At 46.2% G+C, this 16,513-nt stretch overlaps 1 protein-coding gene across 1 annotated transcript; it reads right to left on the bottom strand.

Moving 5' to 3' along the window:
• Positions 1 to 6,302: 6,302 nt before the first annotated feature.
• Positions 6,303 to 16,121, bottom strand: LOC106904275 (uncharacterized). The gene is made up of 6 exons (XM_014968549.2): positions 16,002 to 16,121; positions 10,868 to 11,100; positions 9,095 to 9,281; positions 8,919 to 9,014; positions 8,018 to 8,525; positions 6,303 to 7,484 (listed from the first exon to the last, which is right to left on the bottom strand). Exons 1-6 carry the CDS (start codon positions 16,023 to 16,025, stop codon positions 6,547 to 6,549), a joined length of 1,986 nt encoding a protein of 661 aa, XP_014824035.2. The 5' UTR covers positions 16,026 to 16,121; the 3' UTR covers positions 6,303 to 6,546.
• Between the last annotated feature and the right edge of the window lie 392 nt (positions 16,122 to 16,513).

Raw genomic sequence — 16,513 nt, 5'->3', positions numbered from 1 at the left:
CACATTAATCCTCATTTCACTCTCAATAAGATTTTTTCTGTAAATTAACTTCCCTGTTGGAACGGCCGCGGCTGTAATCCCAGCCTCTGACCAGCAGAGGGCGCCCTGCTCCACCTGGTTTTGCTGTATTGACATTCCTCAGGTCTGTGGTGTGGAGGAACCTCAGCAATCCGGCTCGGTCCAGGTTGCCCCTACTGTGGGCTGTCTGCGGGGTCCGGAGGGCTCGGTCCGGTCCTGCTGGTTCTGATGTTCTGATGAAGGCTATTTTCTGTAAATAAGCGGCTCGGAAACGCATTTCCATGGTGACAAGGCCATGAGCTGCGAGACTGGCTGCCACGCAAACGCTCGTTGTCATGGCAACGGTCACGGATCACAGCAGAACCGCGGAGGTATGACACGCCAGTCACCGTTGCCATGGCGACCCTCTGATGCAAACTGCTTCAACACAGAAATAAACCACACACGTATTTATTTACATCAGCATTTTAGGCATTAAAATGTGTATTGTCTTATTAAAAAGGAATTACGTTATTTATTTATTTATAATAATGTACAAAAATTCACTGAAAAAGGTTTTAAAAAGTTATTGAGACTGAAAGTTCATTATAAAACTTTATTGAGATGCTGAATTTCGACAGAATCCAGACTCACAGTAAGCAGTTTGACTTCACAGTCTTCTGTGATGCCATTTCCTTCAAACTTCTCCAACCAGCTTTCCAAAACTGAGGTCACGAACGTCACGGTTCAGCTTCACAGTGAGGTACACGGAAATCACAAACCCAAGAACAGAAAGCCGGATGAGTCACGGCAGCCGCCATGTTTCATCAACAACAAACGGCCTTCCTGATGACGTGCAGGCGGAATGAGCGCGGGAAGCTTCGGTGCAGGTAGGTGAAGTTTATCAGAGTGGACCAGAACCAGAACTAAACCAACAGCCAGGACCAGAAGAACAATTTACTTTTTTAATGGTCTAAAAATTTTGAATTTATAAATTTACTTATAAAGAAAACTTGAAGATAAATGTAAAAGACGAAGGTGTTTCAGATTTGGGCTGGTTGTACTCCAGCAAGCTTTCATGCTAAGCTAAGGAAAGCAAAGCAAAACTAAACTAAGCTGAGTTAAGCTAAGTTAAGCACAATATATAAACCATAGCTACTTAAAACACATTGGTGAAGTTGGCACTATCTGAAATTAAACAGACAATCACATTTATATAACAAAATAAAAACATTTCCCTTTTTCAGAATCTCTTTGGTGTAGCAGGAGTTTTTGGGTTGCGGACCTCAGGCTCTATGAATTACATCAAGCCCAACCTAAACATGTTTTAGTTGCAAATTAAAAAAACTTGCAAGACTTCCTCATTATTGTGCTTGGTGACCATGCTAACTAGCATGCTAACTATCATGCTGTTAACAATGTAAGATTATAATGCATGTCTGTCCATTGTTTTCGTACACACACTGTCTGCCAGTAGAGGTGGGACCGCTGGTGCATCAGGTTAAAATGTCATCACTACTACTGATCAAAGTCCAAGTAAATAGCTATTTTTGCAGCTATCAAGCTCTTTACATGCCAGGCAGCCATATTGGATTTTGGAATTGAAACGAATTCTAAGTTTGGATGAGATTTCAACTGATTTTTCCAACTTTGGGACAGTGTGAGAAATGTCTGTGAATAAGAGGGGGCCCTCAGTCATTTTCTTTCTTTTGTTGTCCATGTCATAATTTGGCCATTTAGTCTTAAAAAGGGTCTAATTATATTTTTGGGGCACTAGAGCTGCGTAGAAGCGTGTGTGAGTTTGAAGGTTGTAGTCAACATGTAGAGTTGACTTCTTTTAGGGCTAGCTGGAATCTGGTAGATGTGATTTAGGAACGACCTGTGAGATCAAAACAAAGATGTCCGACAAATTTAAGGCAAACTCTCACCAGGACCGCCACAGGATGCTGCGTCACACATCGTTTCTTTCCAGTTCACAGACAAAGGGCAGGTTACAGTGAAGTGCTGAGATCAAACTGGTCAGTGGACGTCAGGCGAAGGTCGTTCCTTCAGAGACGACGAAGCTTCATCTAGACCCAAACTGATAAGGTGACACACGCAACCAGTGTGTTTCTCCTTTAAAACTAGAGATGCCTGACAAATGTAAGCGTAATGCTCTCTACTGATCCTTTGGTCAGCCAATCCCAGCTTGATTTCTGAAAGCTCACCTGTGTGATTGGGCCAGCCTGATCGGTGATTTCTGAACCCTACAGGGAGCTTGGAAATGGTCTCGTCTGTTTGGATGAATGATAGATCTGGTTAGTGAAAGAATCAGTTGTTTTGGGTCCCTCCCTGGGTTTCTCAGACAAAGTCCCCACTGGTCCAGTTGGGCCCCACTGTGACCCCTCATTTTGAGGCCGGTAGTCCGTCCCACTGTAGACAGTTTCCTTTTCCTCTCTACTGTTTGCTGGTCCCTGACATGGATGGATGCAACTATCTGTGCTTCATGACATGGTTAAACGTAACATGATTTAAGGTCTGAGAAAATCCCAAAGGACTTGTGACACTTCAGTGGGTCGTTGACATGTTTCCTAATTAGGAGCAGTGCTAATGTGGTTTATGCTAGCATCTATGTACAGACCAGCAGAAGGCAAAATAAAGCAGAAAATATAAAAAACTAATATGATTATAAAATATACTCTTACATCATACAGCGACAGTTCTTCTAGATTGTCCAGATATCAGATTTACACAATATCTTTGGCTAAACACTACAGACAGTATCAAATTTTGTACTCTCCTTCTTGCAATAGCATACACACCAACACACACAGATTAGAAAAACAAACCCTGACATCTATTATTGTTTGCAACTTTTAGACAATAAATCTCAGATTTCATAAACCCAGTCTTTAAAATATGAAAATAAATAGACATTTGCTCATATTTAACAAATTGCATTGAACAGTTACATCATAACATTGAACCCTGACAGAGATCTCTCTGCAAACATCTTCTGTAGTGGTGTGGGCTTCCAGCAGCCCTTCAGAGCAGATGAAACAAACATCAGTATTTTCTATTCACAGTAATGAGATGCTCCGGTTCTCCTCCACTCCTGACTGATCCACTCTCAGATCTAAAACTACCTGAATGTCATCACTGATACTCTGACAGGGTGGATAAGAGGCTCAATTTGTCAGTTAAAGGATGAAAAGTGCCACAGTTTGCTTGAATCTGCTGCTGACATCTCATTTAAAACTAAGTGGTGATGTGAACAGACTTCTGATTGTGTGCTGTCACCACTTCAGCGGAGTGATTTCATGAACATTGGGAAGTGGAACGAACACAAATAGAGCTCCAACAAAGTGTGAAGTATTCATGCAGTCTTCACTTCTTTGCATTTACTTCCAAGAAGCTGAGGATCCTTTAAACAAGTGCATTTAGTGGAGCTTTTTTAAGGTTTCTACTCTTCTTGTAAACAAGAGTGTTCTCAACAGTAAACATTGTCTTTAAATGAGTCACTAAGATGAATAAAATGTGCTCACATGCCAAACGGGTGGAGCACCAAAAATGGTTAATCCAAACTGGTTTCGTAGCCAACAATGGATATAACTATGGTTTGGTTTTCAAGGAGTTACTGTATCTATCACCGCCACCAGGGGGCAGTGGAGTCGACATCATAAACAGTAGAACAGTGTTATCAGGCAGTAACCTCAGCATCCAACAGTCATCAGGAGCAGTGAGAGAAGGTCAGCAGACCCAGAGGAGATGTTTATGGGCTCCAGTACCCACACACAGTGTTGAATGTACAAAAGTTGCAGTGGCCCAAAATTAGTGTCCATCTGGAACACATCAAGAAGGTCCCACTCTCCAAAGACATGACACACCAAGGGAGGATCGTTGTGTCAAGCATCACAGAACCCTGTGACATTTGGAGACAGGGATTGGACTCTTTCCAGGAATCTAATGACATCTAGCACCATGACAGGTATCAGCTGGGTTGCTGATTCAACACCCTGTGCAGGCTTGATAATGTCAGCCACAGCTTGAGCTGTTAAATGGTGTTTTTCATGTTCTGTGGTGAATCTCAGGTCTGCTTTACCACAAATAACCATCAGATGAGAGACCATGGTAGTTTAGAGGACCGTTGACTGAGCCTGACAAACACACTGGTGTTTCTTCCGGTGCCTCGGTTTGCCACTGCTGTCCCATATTTCATCCAAAGCCAAACCGTTGACAAGTGATCGCATGGTTGTGGGACATTTGTATTCTCTTTCAATCACGTCACAGACTACCTGGGGAGACCTCTCTCCCTTCAGTAAACGTCACAACCCAGTAGCATTTGGGCATGACTTTCTTCCTGCCAGGCTCACCACTCCCTCTCTGCATCCTCCATTTTGCATTAACGCAGTGGTCCTGGAGTAAGTGCCAAACCTTTTTGCAGACAGCCTTTCTACCAGACGTTTATAGACATTTGACTCTTTGTAGCTATTTAGCGAAGAATTGTACAAATGTACGTAATTCCTCACCATGTCTGATAAATGTTCATCAAAAGTAATCTTATTGCCTGCGAAAACCCAGATAGAGGAAGCGGACAAGTTGAAGAGAAATGTCAACATTGCTATCTGAGCACATTTCTACATAAAATTTAAAAACAAACTTCTGACCAATCAATGCATTTCACAGAGCCATTTTACAGCAGTGGGCCTGATGCCAACAAAGGGAGATGGCTGCTCTCCAGCAAACAAGTTGATGCCATTTTCATCAAGTTACTACATCATTGAGAGTTGATTTCAGCACTTCGGGTGAAATATGTGGGAGCCTTAAGGTACTTCACTGACTTTAGGTGACCACTGGCCGTAGTGACTCAGTGGGGAGGGCTAACATCACGGCACTACCTCAGTGTCCTCATGTCCCACCCATTCCATGACCTCACCATGGGACAGAGTTTCACCAGGACTTTGTGCATCTACACAGGGCATGTGTTCTGTCCCGTCTGCAGGGGGTAACTACTGGCACGGGACCATCAATGTGTCCAACCTCCCAACTCTGTCATCCATCTGATCTGCTGCTACTCAAATGATGCACTGAGATTTCAACAGAAGCAGTGTCATGTCCCTTCCATCGCTCCATCTGTGCACTGAACTTTTCAAGTCAAGAACTGTAGACATTATCATGTTTGCTGATGATTATCCTTTGAATTTCTGGCATTTTATGGAGCAAACAGAAAATTGTAATTAATTTCTACAGGGAATGAAAACAAAACACATTTGAACTCTGGACTGTGTTTGATGACCAGTTGTTCAAAGGTTGACAAATGCAGTTAACGAACGGCAAATCTTAGCTTCTGATAGATCCAATGTCTGATGGTTTCACTTCAGAGATTATGAAAACCATCATTAGATGATCAACATAAGTTCTACTGACCTGGGGATTAACAGACCAATGACAAGCCTGTAACACTGGACAGCCTTGTTGTGGAAAATACTGTGAAGACATAGGAAATCTCCTGGTAACGCCTCATATATTTGCACATCTGCTCTGTTTGAGAGAGAAGAACCTGAAAACAGAAAAGTCAGAAATAAACCAGTAACAGTGATGATTTAAAACTCTGTGGTGAATCAGCCTCTCAGAGGATGTGGAGGCTGTTTGATGAGAAAGGTGGAGAAGTCCTCCAAGGTGCAATCAGACTCCCAGAAGTCCTGTAATGTGGGAGATGATAGAGAGTCAACTCTGATATTTATGGCACATGAGTTGAGCCAGTTTACCCAAAGATGAGATGGAGTCACTTTTCACCAGGAAATACCACTCATGTGATATTTGATGAGAGTCACAGGCGGTCTGCTGTGCAAAGATTCTCAGCAGAGTTGTGAATCTCTTCAGAGGCCTTTGACTCATGCAAACCAGCTGGTTTCTCTGGCCGCTCTCAGACGTTGCTGTTTGTTTAAACTCAAGTCGAGTTGTTCTGCAGAGCTGGTGACACATTTTTTTCCATCTTTTCCACTGATTCCAGTTGTAGCTTTGAGTATTTCAGTATTTCCGAACTTAAGATCAGACCTCCAGATTCTGATCCACGGTCGCAACAGTGTGCCCTTCAGTTCTGACATCACTGAGATCCAGACTCAAAAAAGTTGCAGCCAGAAGGCAGTTTTTCCTGAAATGTGGAAGTTATTGCTCAGGTTCATCTTCATATAGACCTCCAGAGGCCAGATGCATAAAGTCTGACCAGCTGTCGGTGAACACCTGTAAACATTTGGGCTTAACACCTGGCAGCTAGCTGCTCAGAAAGATATTCTGAGCTGAGCAAGATTTTTGGGGGACGGACATAAACCAGGTGAAACTTTGTGTTGACGACTAGAAAGTGGTTCTTTGGAATGGCATTCTCTGACAGATTTGGTTATAAATCAGGATTTTTGGCTAATTAACTTCTAGATTAGCCTTTTATAAGTTCAGACCTACCAAGCTGGACGGTTTAGACTGGATCAGCCTGGATCAATGTTCTGGAGCACATTAGCTGGACCCTTCATGAATCTGGACCTTAGTGAGGTTTCACTCTGAGCTAACAGAGGATCAGACGGTGGTGACTGACAGCAGCGGACTGGGACACAGCTGACTGTCACTCTCCACTCGCGTCCCATGCGTCAGCAGCTCCTCCACTGTTGTCCAATCATCAAGCAGCTTGCTGTTCCTCAGCCGGTTCTGCTTCAGGTGGCTCAGCTCCAGCACCGTCTGAGACGCTGCTGCCCCCTGGCATCCACCCAAATGCTCCTCCGCCCCTCCCCTCCTCTCTCGGTGTTGCCGTGACAACGCCATGTGTCGTCTCCTCTCCGTTCGACTCCAGTATCTCCCTGCCCACCGACCATCCTCCCATTCATCCTCGCCTCCTCTTGACCCATCTCCCCGCATTTCTTCGTCTGTTGTGACCTCACTGCGCTCCCTGGCCAATCGGTAAGCTCGGGCTCTGAGCAGCTGATTTCTAACTGACTTCTGATTGGATAGCCTGGAGCGGGGAGATGTTGGAGATCGTGGGCTTCGCTCTGGAGCCCCCAGTGTGCTGTAAAAGGGACCACAGGAACTTTTGGGCTTTTCCATGTGACTCCCAAGAGTCTGAAATGCTCTCCAGTCTGAGACTCCACTGACTCCACTAGAGGCAGATCCAGGACTCTTGGAGAGGGAGTCCTCCTCTCTGCTCCGGTTTGAGCTTTGATGGTTGAGCAGACTGTCTCTGTCTAGGCTGATCTGACCAGTAGGGTGACAGTTACTGGGATAACTGGCCCTGCTCCTCGGTCCCATCACGCTACTGCTCGGACTCGGATGGCTATTCTGATGAGTGTTTCTAAGGGCGTTTGGGTCCATCATGTTGGGATGACTCGCCCTACGGCGTCGCTGTCCTTCACTCAAATCTGTTATTGTTCGACTCCGCCCTGGAGCCTCCATCTTTCTGCCTCCACCCTGCTGTTGCTGCTCCAACCACAGCGCCCTCCGCTGGCAGGGCTCGGTGCGACTACCTGCACACGATAAACAACAAGTTTTGGTTTTTGACTGTTATGAAGACGTTAGATGTTTATATTCATGCTCTTATTTAAGTACATAAGTACACGCAAACATATATAAATTGTTTTTTGAGCCTTTTTATTGGTATTGCTCACATTCTCCACCCATGATGTGGTGCAACAAATTACATTTATTCTGTGCCCAGAATGCATTGCTGTGATTTTATAGTAAATAGTTTAAATCTACTGATGTCCTACTGTGGTGAATTAGACAAAATCAGCAGCAGAGTTAGCAAAGCTCAGCATCTACAAAAGTGAATTCATAAGGAAAAAGTCTGTTCCAAAGCATCACTTCCTGAAGAGCAAACAGTACAGGAAGGTGAGTAGTAATACATTTGACCCTGTGGAGAGTGACATAACTACATGATGTCATTGTGGGTGTTGAGAAGGTTGCGCTTTTGCCATAATTGTCTACTGTTAGCAGAACTAATGCTTATGATTTGCACTTTAGGACTAGTGCAGCTAGCTTTTTAGTTAGCGTCACTTACCGATGGAGGGCGATGGGGGTGAATGGTGGCGAGGTAACGTGGGACTTCTCTCCGCTCTGTGGAAGTGAACCATTGTGGTCGTGCTGTTTCCCACTGAGCACCGGGACGCCTGTGCTGGTCCAGAGTGGGTCATTGGCGTCGTCTCAGGGATGGACTCCAAATCCCAGCGTCCTCTCTGCTCTCGAGGAGAGTGGCCTGAGCGGAAGTGGTGAGCCTGCCGGTGAGTGTGGCTGCTAGGAATCTTGTGTAGCCGCCTGTGCTCACCGGTGCTGACGCTGTGGAAGCCGGAGTCGCTGGGTTCAGATGAGATCAGAGACTCCGAGGATGAGGAGGAGCCTTGAGAGGAAGGGGTGTGGCCTGGTAGTGATGACATGGCATCTGTCTCAGCTTCTGAGAGCACCACCCTGTGGTGCGGGCTGTCAGGTCCACATCCCAACCCGCTGTCAAGCTCGCTGAGAGGCAGGTAGCTGAGAGGGCGGTCAGGCCTCCAAGGAGGATGGTAGTCAGACTAAAAAGGCAATAAAAGAGATGAGTTGGTGATGGAGATAATCAATGCATGTACTGAACTTTTAAGACTTCCTCGATGACTATTGGTTCAACTAACTATTCATACTTCCCCAACCAACCCAGACTTTCTAGGCAGATGGACTGGAGTTGAATTAAATGAGATAAAACGGGATGCTGTGAACGCTGCCTTAAAATTGTGCAATTTTCAAACCAGCAAATTGTCAAAATCCAACTTTAAATCAGTGAGTTAAGTGCTGATCCCAACAAGCACACACATGTTGGGTCAGTTCCAGTGACCTTTACAGATCTCCATCACAGAAACCATGCTGACCCAGTTTGAGAATGAGGAGGTAATTATATTTCAGAACTGATGGAAGACTTGTACCTCATGTACCTGTCTGGGGAAACTCTTCGGCTTCCCTTCTTCTGAGCTATAGCAGCCAATCAGACAGCTCTCTGAGTTCCTCTGGTAGGGTAACATCTCCGGACCCTGGAAGATAAACCGGATCAGAAAGGCAGAACGGATCATCATACCCAGGTAAATCTGAGAGTGAGAAAACATAAAATCACCTGGTAGTCCAGTCTGTCCAGGTGGTCCAAGCTGTAGGAGACGCTGGGCAGGTAGTTGTTACCGGGGTGTTGATCATTTGATGCTGTGGGAAGGTAGCCATTGGGTGGATAGACATCAGGTGACATCATCATGTGGCTGTTGGCCGGGTATGGGTCAGGTGACACAGTCATGTGACCGTAGTAGCTCCTGTGTAAAGGAAGAGACCAGCCAAATCAGGCATAAGGAGTCATGGACGGAAAAATGATGAGGTGTACTGTCAGGACTCTGCACAGCTGGAATTCCATAGCCAGGTGCACCGGTTCCCTACATTGGTACCAACTGAGTAGACCGGTACCAATTACCAATGTTATTGCCAACATTAGTAGGCAGTTGGCACCACTGTAAGGAACTGGTACCAATATAGGCAAATAAAGGAAATAAATTCCTTTATTTCCCACAATCCTAATGGATATTACCAAGTTTAATTAGCTACTTCCTTGCCTAGCCCCGCTTCTCTCCATCAGGGCAGCCTCTGCACCTGTCACAGCGGGACAGAGCATAGCGTCGTCGTTACTGGGAGCATTGACTCTCAACCTTATGGACTTGGTGTGAACACTGTTTGAGCGTTTACTACCGAGTGTGTGCTCATAAAAGGTGATCTTTGAGCGGACAGGTCCGACTCTTTGATGATTCCACCTTGAGTACGCGCGGACCTCCACAGAGCGAACAACACCTGGGTATGTTGGGGCGTCAGGTGTTGAAGTGTGCATCTTCAGAACCCGTTCTGCACTGACCTCAGCAGAACCTCCTGCAGCTCATTAATATCTATGACTGCAGTCTCTTCCAGTCGATCCACCTGAATTTTTTACCTAAAGTTTGGACGTCGTTATAAAAATGAATCAAACTGCAACTAATGCATTTACATTTTCTCTGCCTCCTTCAGCAGAACCAGAACCAGAACATGTCTTTTCAACTTCTCTCCTTTTCCCACTTACTGGATGTTTATGAACAGCCACATTTACCAGAACTTTTACCGTGTTTTGCTGTTTTTTTGCTATAGATTTGCTCCATCTGAGAGCTATGCATTGTGTTTGTGGCTTAAGGCTGAGAATCCTGCAGGTTTTATATTTTTCCCTGCTGAAACTCCTTATTTCAACGAGCTGAAACTTTATTAAAGAGACAGTGTCATATAGAATCAACCCTCTTTAGCTTTCCATCATGTTTTCATAGTAATTAAACAAAAACAAACCTGCAGTGTTTTGATATCATGGCAACCATTCAGCTGTGCTACACGCCTAGGTGGGCCTAGCCCCGCCTCCGAGGTGCAGCTCCTCCCCCACTCTGCTCCTTCAGACTAGCCAGTAGCAATTAGCAAACATCTGGTGGAACAGCTGAGCTCATTGTAGGAGCCGCTGCTTGGAGCGACGCTGGTAAAAACGTTAAAGGGTTAACAGAGGAGCCATGTTGGGATGACTTCCTGGAGGCGGAGCTTCAGAAAGAGCAGGAGCTTTTAAAGCGACAGAGGCCCAATCTAAAGGAGTTAAATCAGGAAGTAAAATTTCTTTTAAGTCATGTTTGATATAAACAGGATATTTATAACAACTGAAGCTAAAATGGCTACCTGGTTGTGCTATAAGATGGAAAACACAGAATCTGCCCTTTAAAGATTCCAGGCCCAGAGGACGGACGGTTGAGGAAATGAGGCAAACAGAGAAATTTTAACAGACAACCTTTGCGGTTACTTGTTGCCAGATGTTTCAGATTCTGCAGAAGGTTGTGTGTTCGGTACCCACCCGGCGCCGTAGACGTCCGCCTGGCCCTCGTGCCCCTCCACCAGGCCCATGGCCCTCAGGGCCCCCCAGTGCCTCTCTGATGGGACGCTGCACTCGATGGCGCAGTGGGACCGCCGCCTCCTGTGGCCACGCCCCCTTTTGCTGTCCACCTGCACTGTGATTGGCTGGCCATACTCGTCCACAAAGTGCAACTCCTCCCGGCGCCGGTGGCGGGGCGGTTCGTGAGTTTTACCCTGAGGGACGGGAACCAGGAGGGCAGAATAAACTGAACTGGACAAACAGATATCATTTTATTTTAAATAGTAAAATATATATTAATGATTAGATTAAAGATCCATAAAAGATCCCAGACTATAACTAGTCTGGTTGATATTTCTGACTTTCCATGTTGGAAATTTCTGTATTATATGTTTTCATTCTATGTATAATCATCAAAATGACAAGAAATAACGGCTTGAAATATTTCACTCTGTTATAAATCTGTGATTTTCTGATATGAGTGACAAATATTATTGATCTTTTCACTATCATCACATTTTTGTACCTGCAACTGAAAATGCAGGAAATCTGTTCAGCCTTCTCAGAAACCTGGAAATAAACCATCCAGCAGCTCCACAGAAGCCGATAAACGGAGAAAAGTCCGAATCAGGATCCGGTTCTGAGTCGGACTCGATGCTGAGATCAGCACTGGGAGCCAAAGAGCCCAGCTGGTTCTGCTGCGTTTCCTCTTGAGCTGCGGCTCCATCAAACATTTATAGATGTGAGATTTTCAGCAGGTTGGTTTTAACGTCTGAAGCAGCAGAGCCTGACTGAGTGGGAGTTCAGGCTTCAGGACAAGGCCAGCCGCGGCGCTTCCTGCTTCCTGGCATGCCTGGCTGTCATTGTGTTACATAAAGATGATTCACACACCTTTTTATCTGAGAACATAAAAACATTTTGCATAAGCTGAACACGAGGAAAGAGGAAACCGATCGAGCTGAGCAGCAGCTGATTTCCATCTGAAAATAAATCTGGTAATATCTCAGAATTTAAAATAAAATTTGGATTAAATTCTAATGACAGGAAGTCATCTGGAGCACGGTGGTGGAAGAGTCATGATGTGGGCTGCCTGAAATCAGCTAAACACCCAATTACTGCAGACATTTTAGTCATGAATTATGAAAACATCACTTATGATTTTTCCTGGTAAGATTTAGACATTTAAATAAAAAAAGTAATTTGTAATGTTTTTATTTTAATAAAAATAAACATCTTTTAAATAGTGTCATATTTTTTGTTTTAACAAAATCATTTTTACTTTTGTATTCTATTAGTAAAAATGTAGATTTTTAAAGTTTTTATTTTCTTTTTAATAAAGACAATTATTCTTTGTTGTCACTATCAATTATTGTGGAATACCTAGAATACGGCAAACCCAAAACTCCTGTATTATCCTGGAATTAATCAATAAACTAACTTATTTTATGCTATTTTAAAATGCTTCAGATGTTTTCTTTATGCACATATTTGATGCTAGTTACCATGACAACCAGCACCTGCAGCAGACGGTCCTTTCATCCATATTTTAACAGATTTTCTCAGGTTTTTTAGTGTTTTAATGGAAGTGTTTCCTGGTTCGGCCACATTCAGGAGGTTCGGCGTTGAGCTGCAGCGTCTCCGTCCTGTCAGCGGGCCGGTCGGCGCCGCCGGCTCCTCTGATGGTGGCTGATGGTGCTCGGAGTCAAGATGCAGCTCCATGTAGGTCAGGACTCAGTCCGCCGTAACCCGGGGACCCGGACTGCAGTGTTCAGACAGCGCAGGGCCCCGGGCCCACACACACACACACACACACACGCACACACACCCCCCCCCCCCCCCCCCACACACACACACACACACACACACACACACACACACACACAGTGTGAGCCAGACAAAGCCGCAGAGTGATGCGCTCCGCTGCACTCTGACAGTAACGCAGCCTGATCCGTCCGCCTCGCTGTTTGTGAAGCTCCGACTCTCCAAACGCTTTTCCTACTCAGCAGGAAGTGATGAGGGGGAGGGAAGGAGACCCGCTTCAGTTTAACCACTGCAGAACCACCAGAACCAGAATCAGAACCAGTCAGAGACTCCCAGCGGTCTCGGATGAAACCAACCAGCATTCAGTGCTGCTGTCAGGGGAACTGGACTTTGGGCTTTAACTAGGCCAGTCACCATAACAAATGTTCCTGGATGATGAATTCTAATAAACATTTAAACTGGAACTGAAAGACAATTTAAATATAGAAAATATATAAAATGAATTATGAAGTTTCTGTATCAAAATGATCCTTTAAAAAACTGGTTTGTTTTTTGGCAGAAAGAGAAAAACGATAAATCATTAAAATGGAAATTATTGAGTTTGTTCTAATGTATCATGTGATTAATTGATTAATTGATTATTGGGCCGGCCCTGAGTTTAGCTTCTCCTTAGAGTCTCGTTTGAGTCACAGCTGGGTTTAGTTCCACATGTGGAAATGGAACCGATCCAGTTTGGGCCGTTCAGACTGACGTGAGTTAGAATCCAGCGGAGAGAAAACGAGGAGCGGATTTCTGAACCGGGTTCAGCTGAGAGGGAAGAGCAGGCAGGCAGACGGAGGGAGCTGAGCGGACGTGAAGGAACGGGCCGGAAGAACCGAGATAAAGAGGCGCAGGAAAACTGAGAAGTGTGAACAGAACCAAACCCAGGAGCTCAGTCAGCCGCAGGTGGATCTTCTGCTCTGGGAAACTTTTCCTCTGGTTTCCTGATGAGGGTCTGCTGCTAAAGTCCTGTTGCATAAAGCAGAGATCAGAACAGCCGTTACACAAGAACCCCCCCTCTGAGCGCCGGCCCACACCGGGACCTCAGCGGGCCGACGGGTTCAACCGGCAGAGCTGCTCAGGAAAACGGCTCCTCTGACCCACAGACTCAGCATCAGGCAGAGTCTGCTGGATTCTCCCGTTAACTCACATCAGTCCCAGCAAAATGGAGGCTGAGCCGTGATCTGTGTAGTTTGTGTGTTTTGTGAAGTGGAGGGTGACTCAGCCTTCGTTTTGTACCAAACACACACAGGAGAAATGAATGCATGAAACTGAAATGATCTGACGCGTTTCACTCCAGTTTCATCCTTCAGTTTGGAAACCAGCCCTGCTCAGGACTCAGGGAGAATCTGATTGGTGCGGCAGGACATTGGAAGCCGGTTGTCCTTCTCATGCGTTCAGTCGCTCACAGAGAGACAAGCAGAAACTTCAGGTTCGATGAGTCAGCATTAAAAACGTCCAGAGGGTCAGTGAACGCATCATGACTAAACACTGGAAAACCCAACATCCTGGTTTCGGAAACATTTTACGAGGAAACATCCAAAAAGTGCGGCATGCATCTGCATTCTTAGAGCCAGTCTGGTTGTAATTGTTTCAGTTACCAGGCAACCAGTTTGGCGACTAATCATCTCCGGCTCCGTCAGGCTGGATGGAGAACGTCTGAGCCTTCCCATGGACTCTCAGTTACAGTCAGGTCTGGACTTTGACTAGGTCTGCATCCTGATGCTACCACCACCGTGTTTTAGATAGAACCAAAGAACCTCTGAGACCAGAACCAGACCAGCTGCACTCTGACTCAGATTCAGTCTGTAAGCCCCTGATGGTCCGGTCGACCCGGTTCTACTGGAACCAGAACATCTGCTCCACCTCCAGCTGCTGTGGCTCTGAGTCAAACCAACCTGTTCCCCTCCTGGCCTGTGGGGGCGCTGCACCAAGAACCACTGAAGGTAACGACACAAAAACCTCTGAAGACACTGAGAGCAACTTCCTTCTTCACCAGATGGAAACAAGATGGAGGCGTCAGATTTTAGTGGTTGGAGGATTTCTCTTTAGGCTATAGACCAGGAGCCATTTCTGCTGCTAGCGCTAGGCTAACACGTTAGCTTTGGTTGGATTTACCCAGAAATCCCTGCCCTGTAGTCCACTTCCTGCTTTTGGAGCGGTCTCTGGTCCGCTTGACGTTCACATTTGAAACTGAAACAGAGTTCATTTTGGAGGACCAGAGGTCAGAGGTCAATTAGCGTTCACACCTCACCAACCGGACCGGACATTCTAAACAAACAGGCTGGAGTCAGGTTGGAACGGATCGGACTGAGCTGGTGGGAATGTGGATTTGATCAGGATGAAAGATTTTATTTCATAGAATAAATAAAACTGAACATAAAAACACACCACACCTTTCAGATTGAAAGTCACGTTTCACTTTCCTCTTTTCTAAATAATAATCACATTAAAATCTGTTTGGTTCTGAGGTCCAACAGAACCTGCAGAGATGGAACAGAACCACTTCAGAAATGAAAAAAATTTCAGGTCCGGAGGTTCAGAATCTGAAATTTTAGTTTCTGATTTTTTTCAGCTTTTATGAGAAAAACAGAACTAAAAAAGGAAAACTGATGAGAAAAGAAATTAACGGCTCGACATGAAGGAATGTTTCTGTTGCCTCATCGCCTCTCTCCTCTCTCCCTCCATCCATCCATCCATCCATCCATCCCTCCCTCCCTCCCTGCCTCCCTCCCTCCATCCATCCATCCCTCCCTCCCTCCATCCATCCCTCCATCCATCCATCCATCCATCCCTTCATCCCTCCATCCATCCATCCATCCATCCATCCCTCCCTCCCTCCATCCATCCCTCCATCCATCCCTCCATCCATCCCTCCATCCATCCCTCCATCCATCCATCCCTTCATCCCTCCATCCATCCCTCCATCCATCCCTCCATCCATCCCTCCATCCATCCCTCCATCCCTCCATCCATCCATCCATCCATCCCTCCATCCATCCATCCATCCATCCATCCATCCATCCATCCATCCCTCCCTCCCTCCATCCATCCCTCCATCCATCCCTCCATCCATCCCTCCATCCATCCCTCCATCCCTCCATCCATCCATCCATCCCTTCATCCCTCCCTCCATCCATCCCTCCCTCCCTCCATCCATCCCTCCCTCCATCCCTCCATCCATCCCTCCATCCCTCCATCCCTCCATCCATCCCTCCATCCATCCATCCCTCCATCCCTCCATCCATCCCTCCATCCATCCATCCCTCCATCCCTCCATCCATCCCTCCATCCCTCCATCCATCCATCCTCTCACCTTGCGGCTCAGCCTGCAGCCCATCGTTGCTCCGCGGCGGACAGGAAGCTGCAGAGAGAAAAGGACGGATGAGTTTTCAGCGCCGTCCGCCCACCGCCTCACATCTCCAACTCTGCTGACCCACAATCCTCAGCTGATCAGCTGTGGCCCCGCGGGACTCCAGCTCCCATGATGCCGCGGGGCGAGCAGCAGCGGCGGCGGGTGGGCTGCAGGTCCATGGCGTTAAATAAACCCAGAGAGAGGGATGAAGAACATCTGTCCTCTTCTTCAGCCTGCTGTGTCTGCAGCGCCGCTCCCAGCAGCCAATCACAGAGCCAGGATGCTGAAGGAGCAGAGGCGGGCTCTCTGATTGGCTGAGAGCTCAGCTGAATCCATTCAGCCTTTTCCTCTCCTTTCTTCCTCTGTCATCACTTTGTTTTTGCTATGCAGGCAACCTCCCCCCGTTCACCCTTTAACGTCCACCCAGCTGGCAGCCAACCATCCAACACCCAACCATCCAACACCCAACCATC

Source organism: Poecilia mexicana, unplaced genomic scaffold (assembly GCF_051168715.1).
Source record: "Poecilia mexicana isolate PSO_F unplaced genomic scaffold, ASM5116871v1 scaffold_23, whole genome shotgun sequence".
Taxonomy (NCBI): Eukaryota; Metazoa; Chordata; class Actinopteri; order Cyprinodontiformes; family Poeciliidae; genus Poecilia; species Poecilia mexicana.
This window is presented reverse-complemented; position numbering and strand designations above follow the sequence as displayed.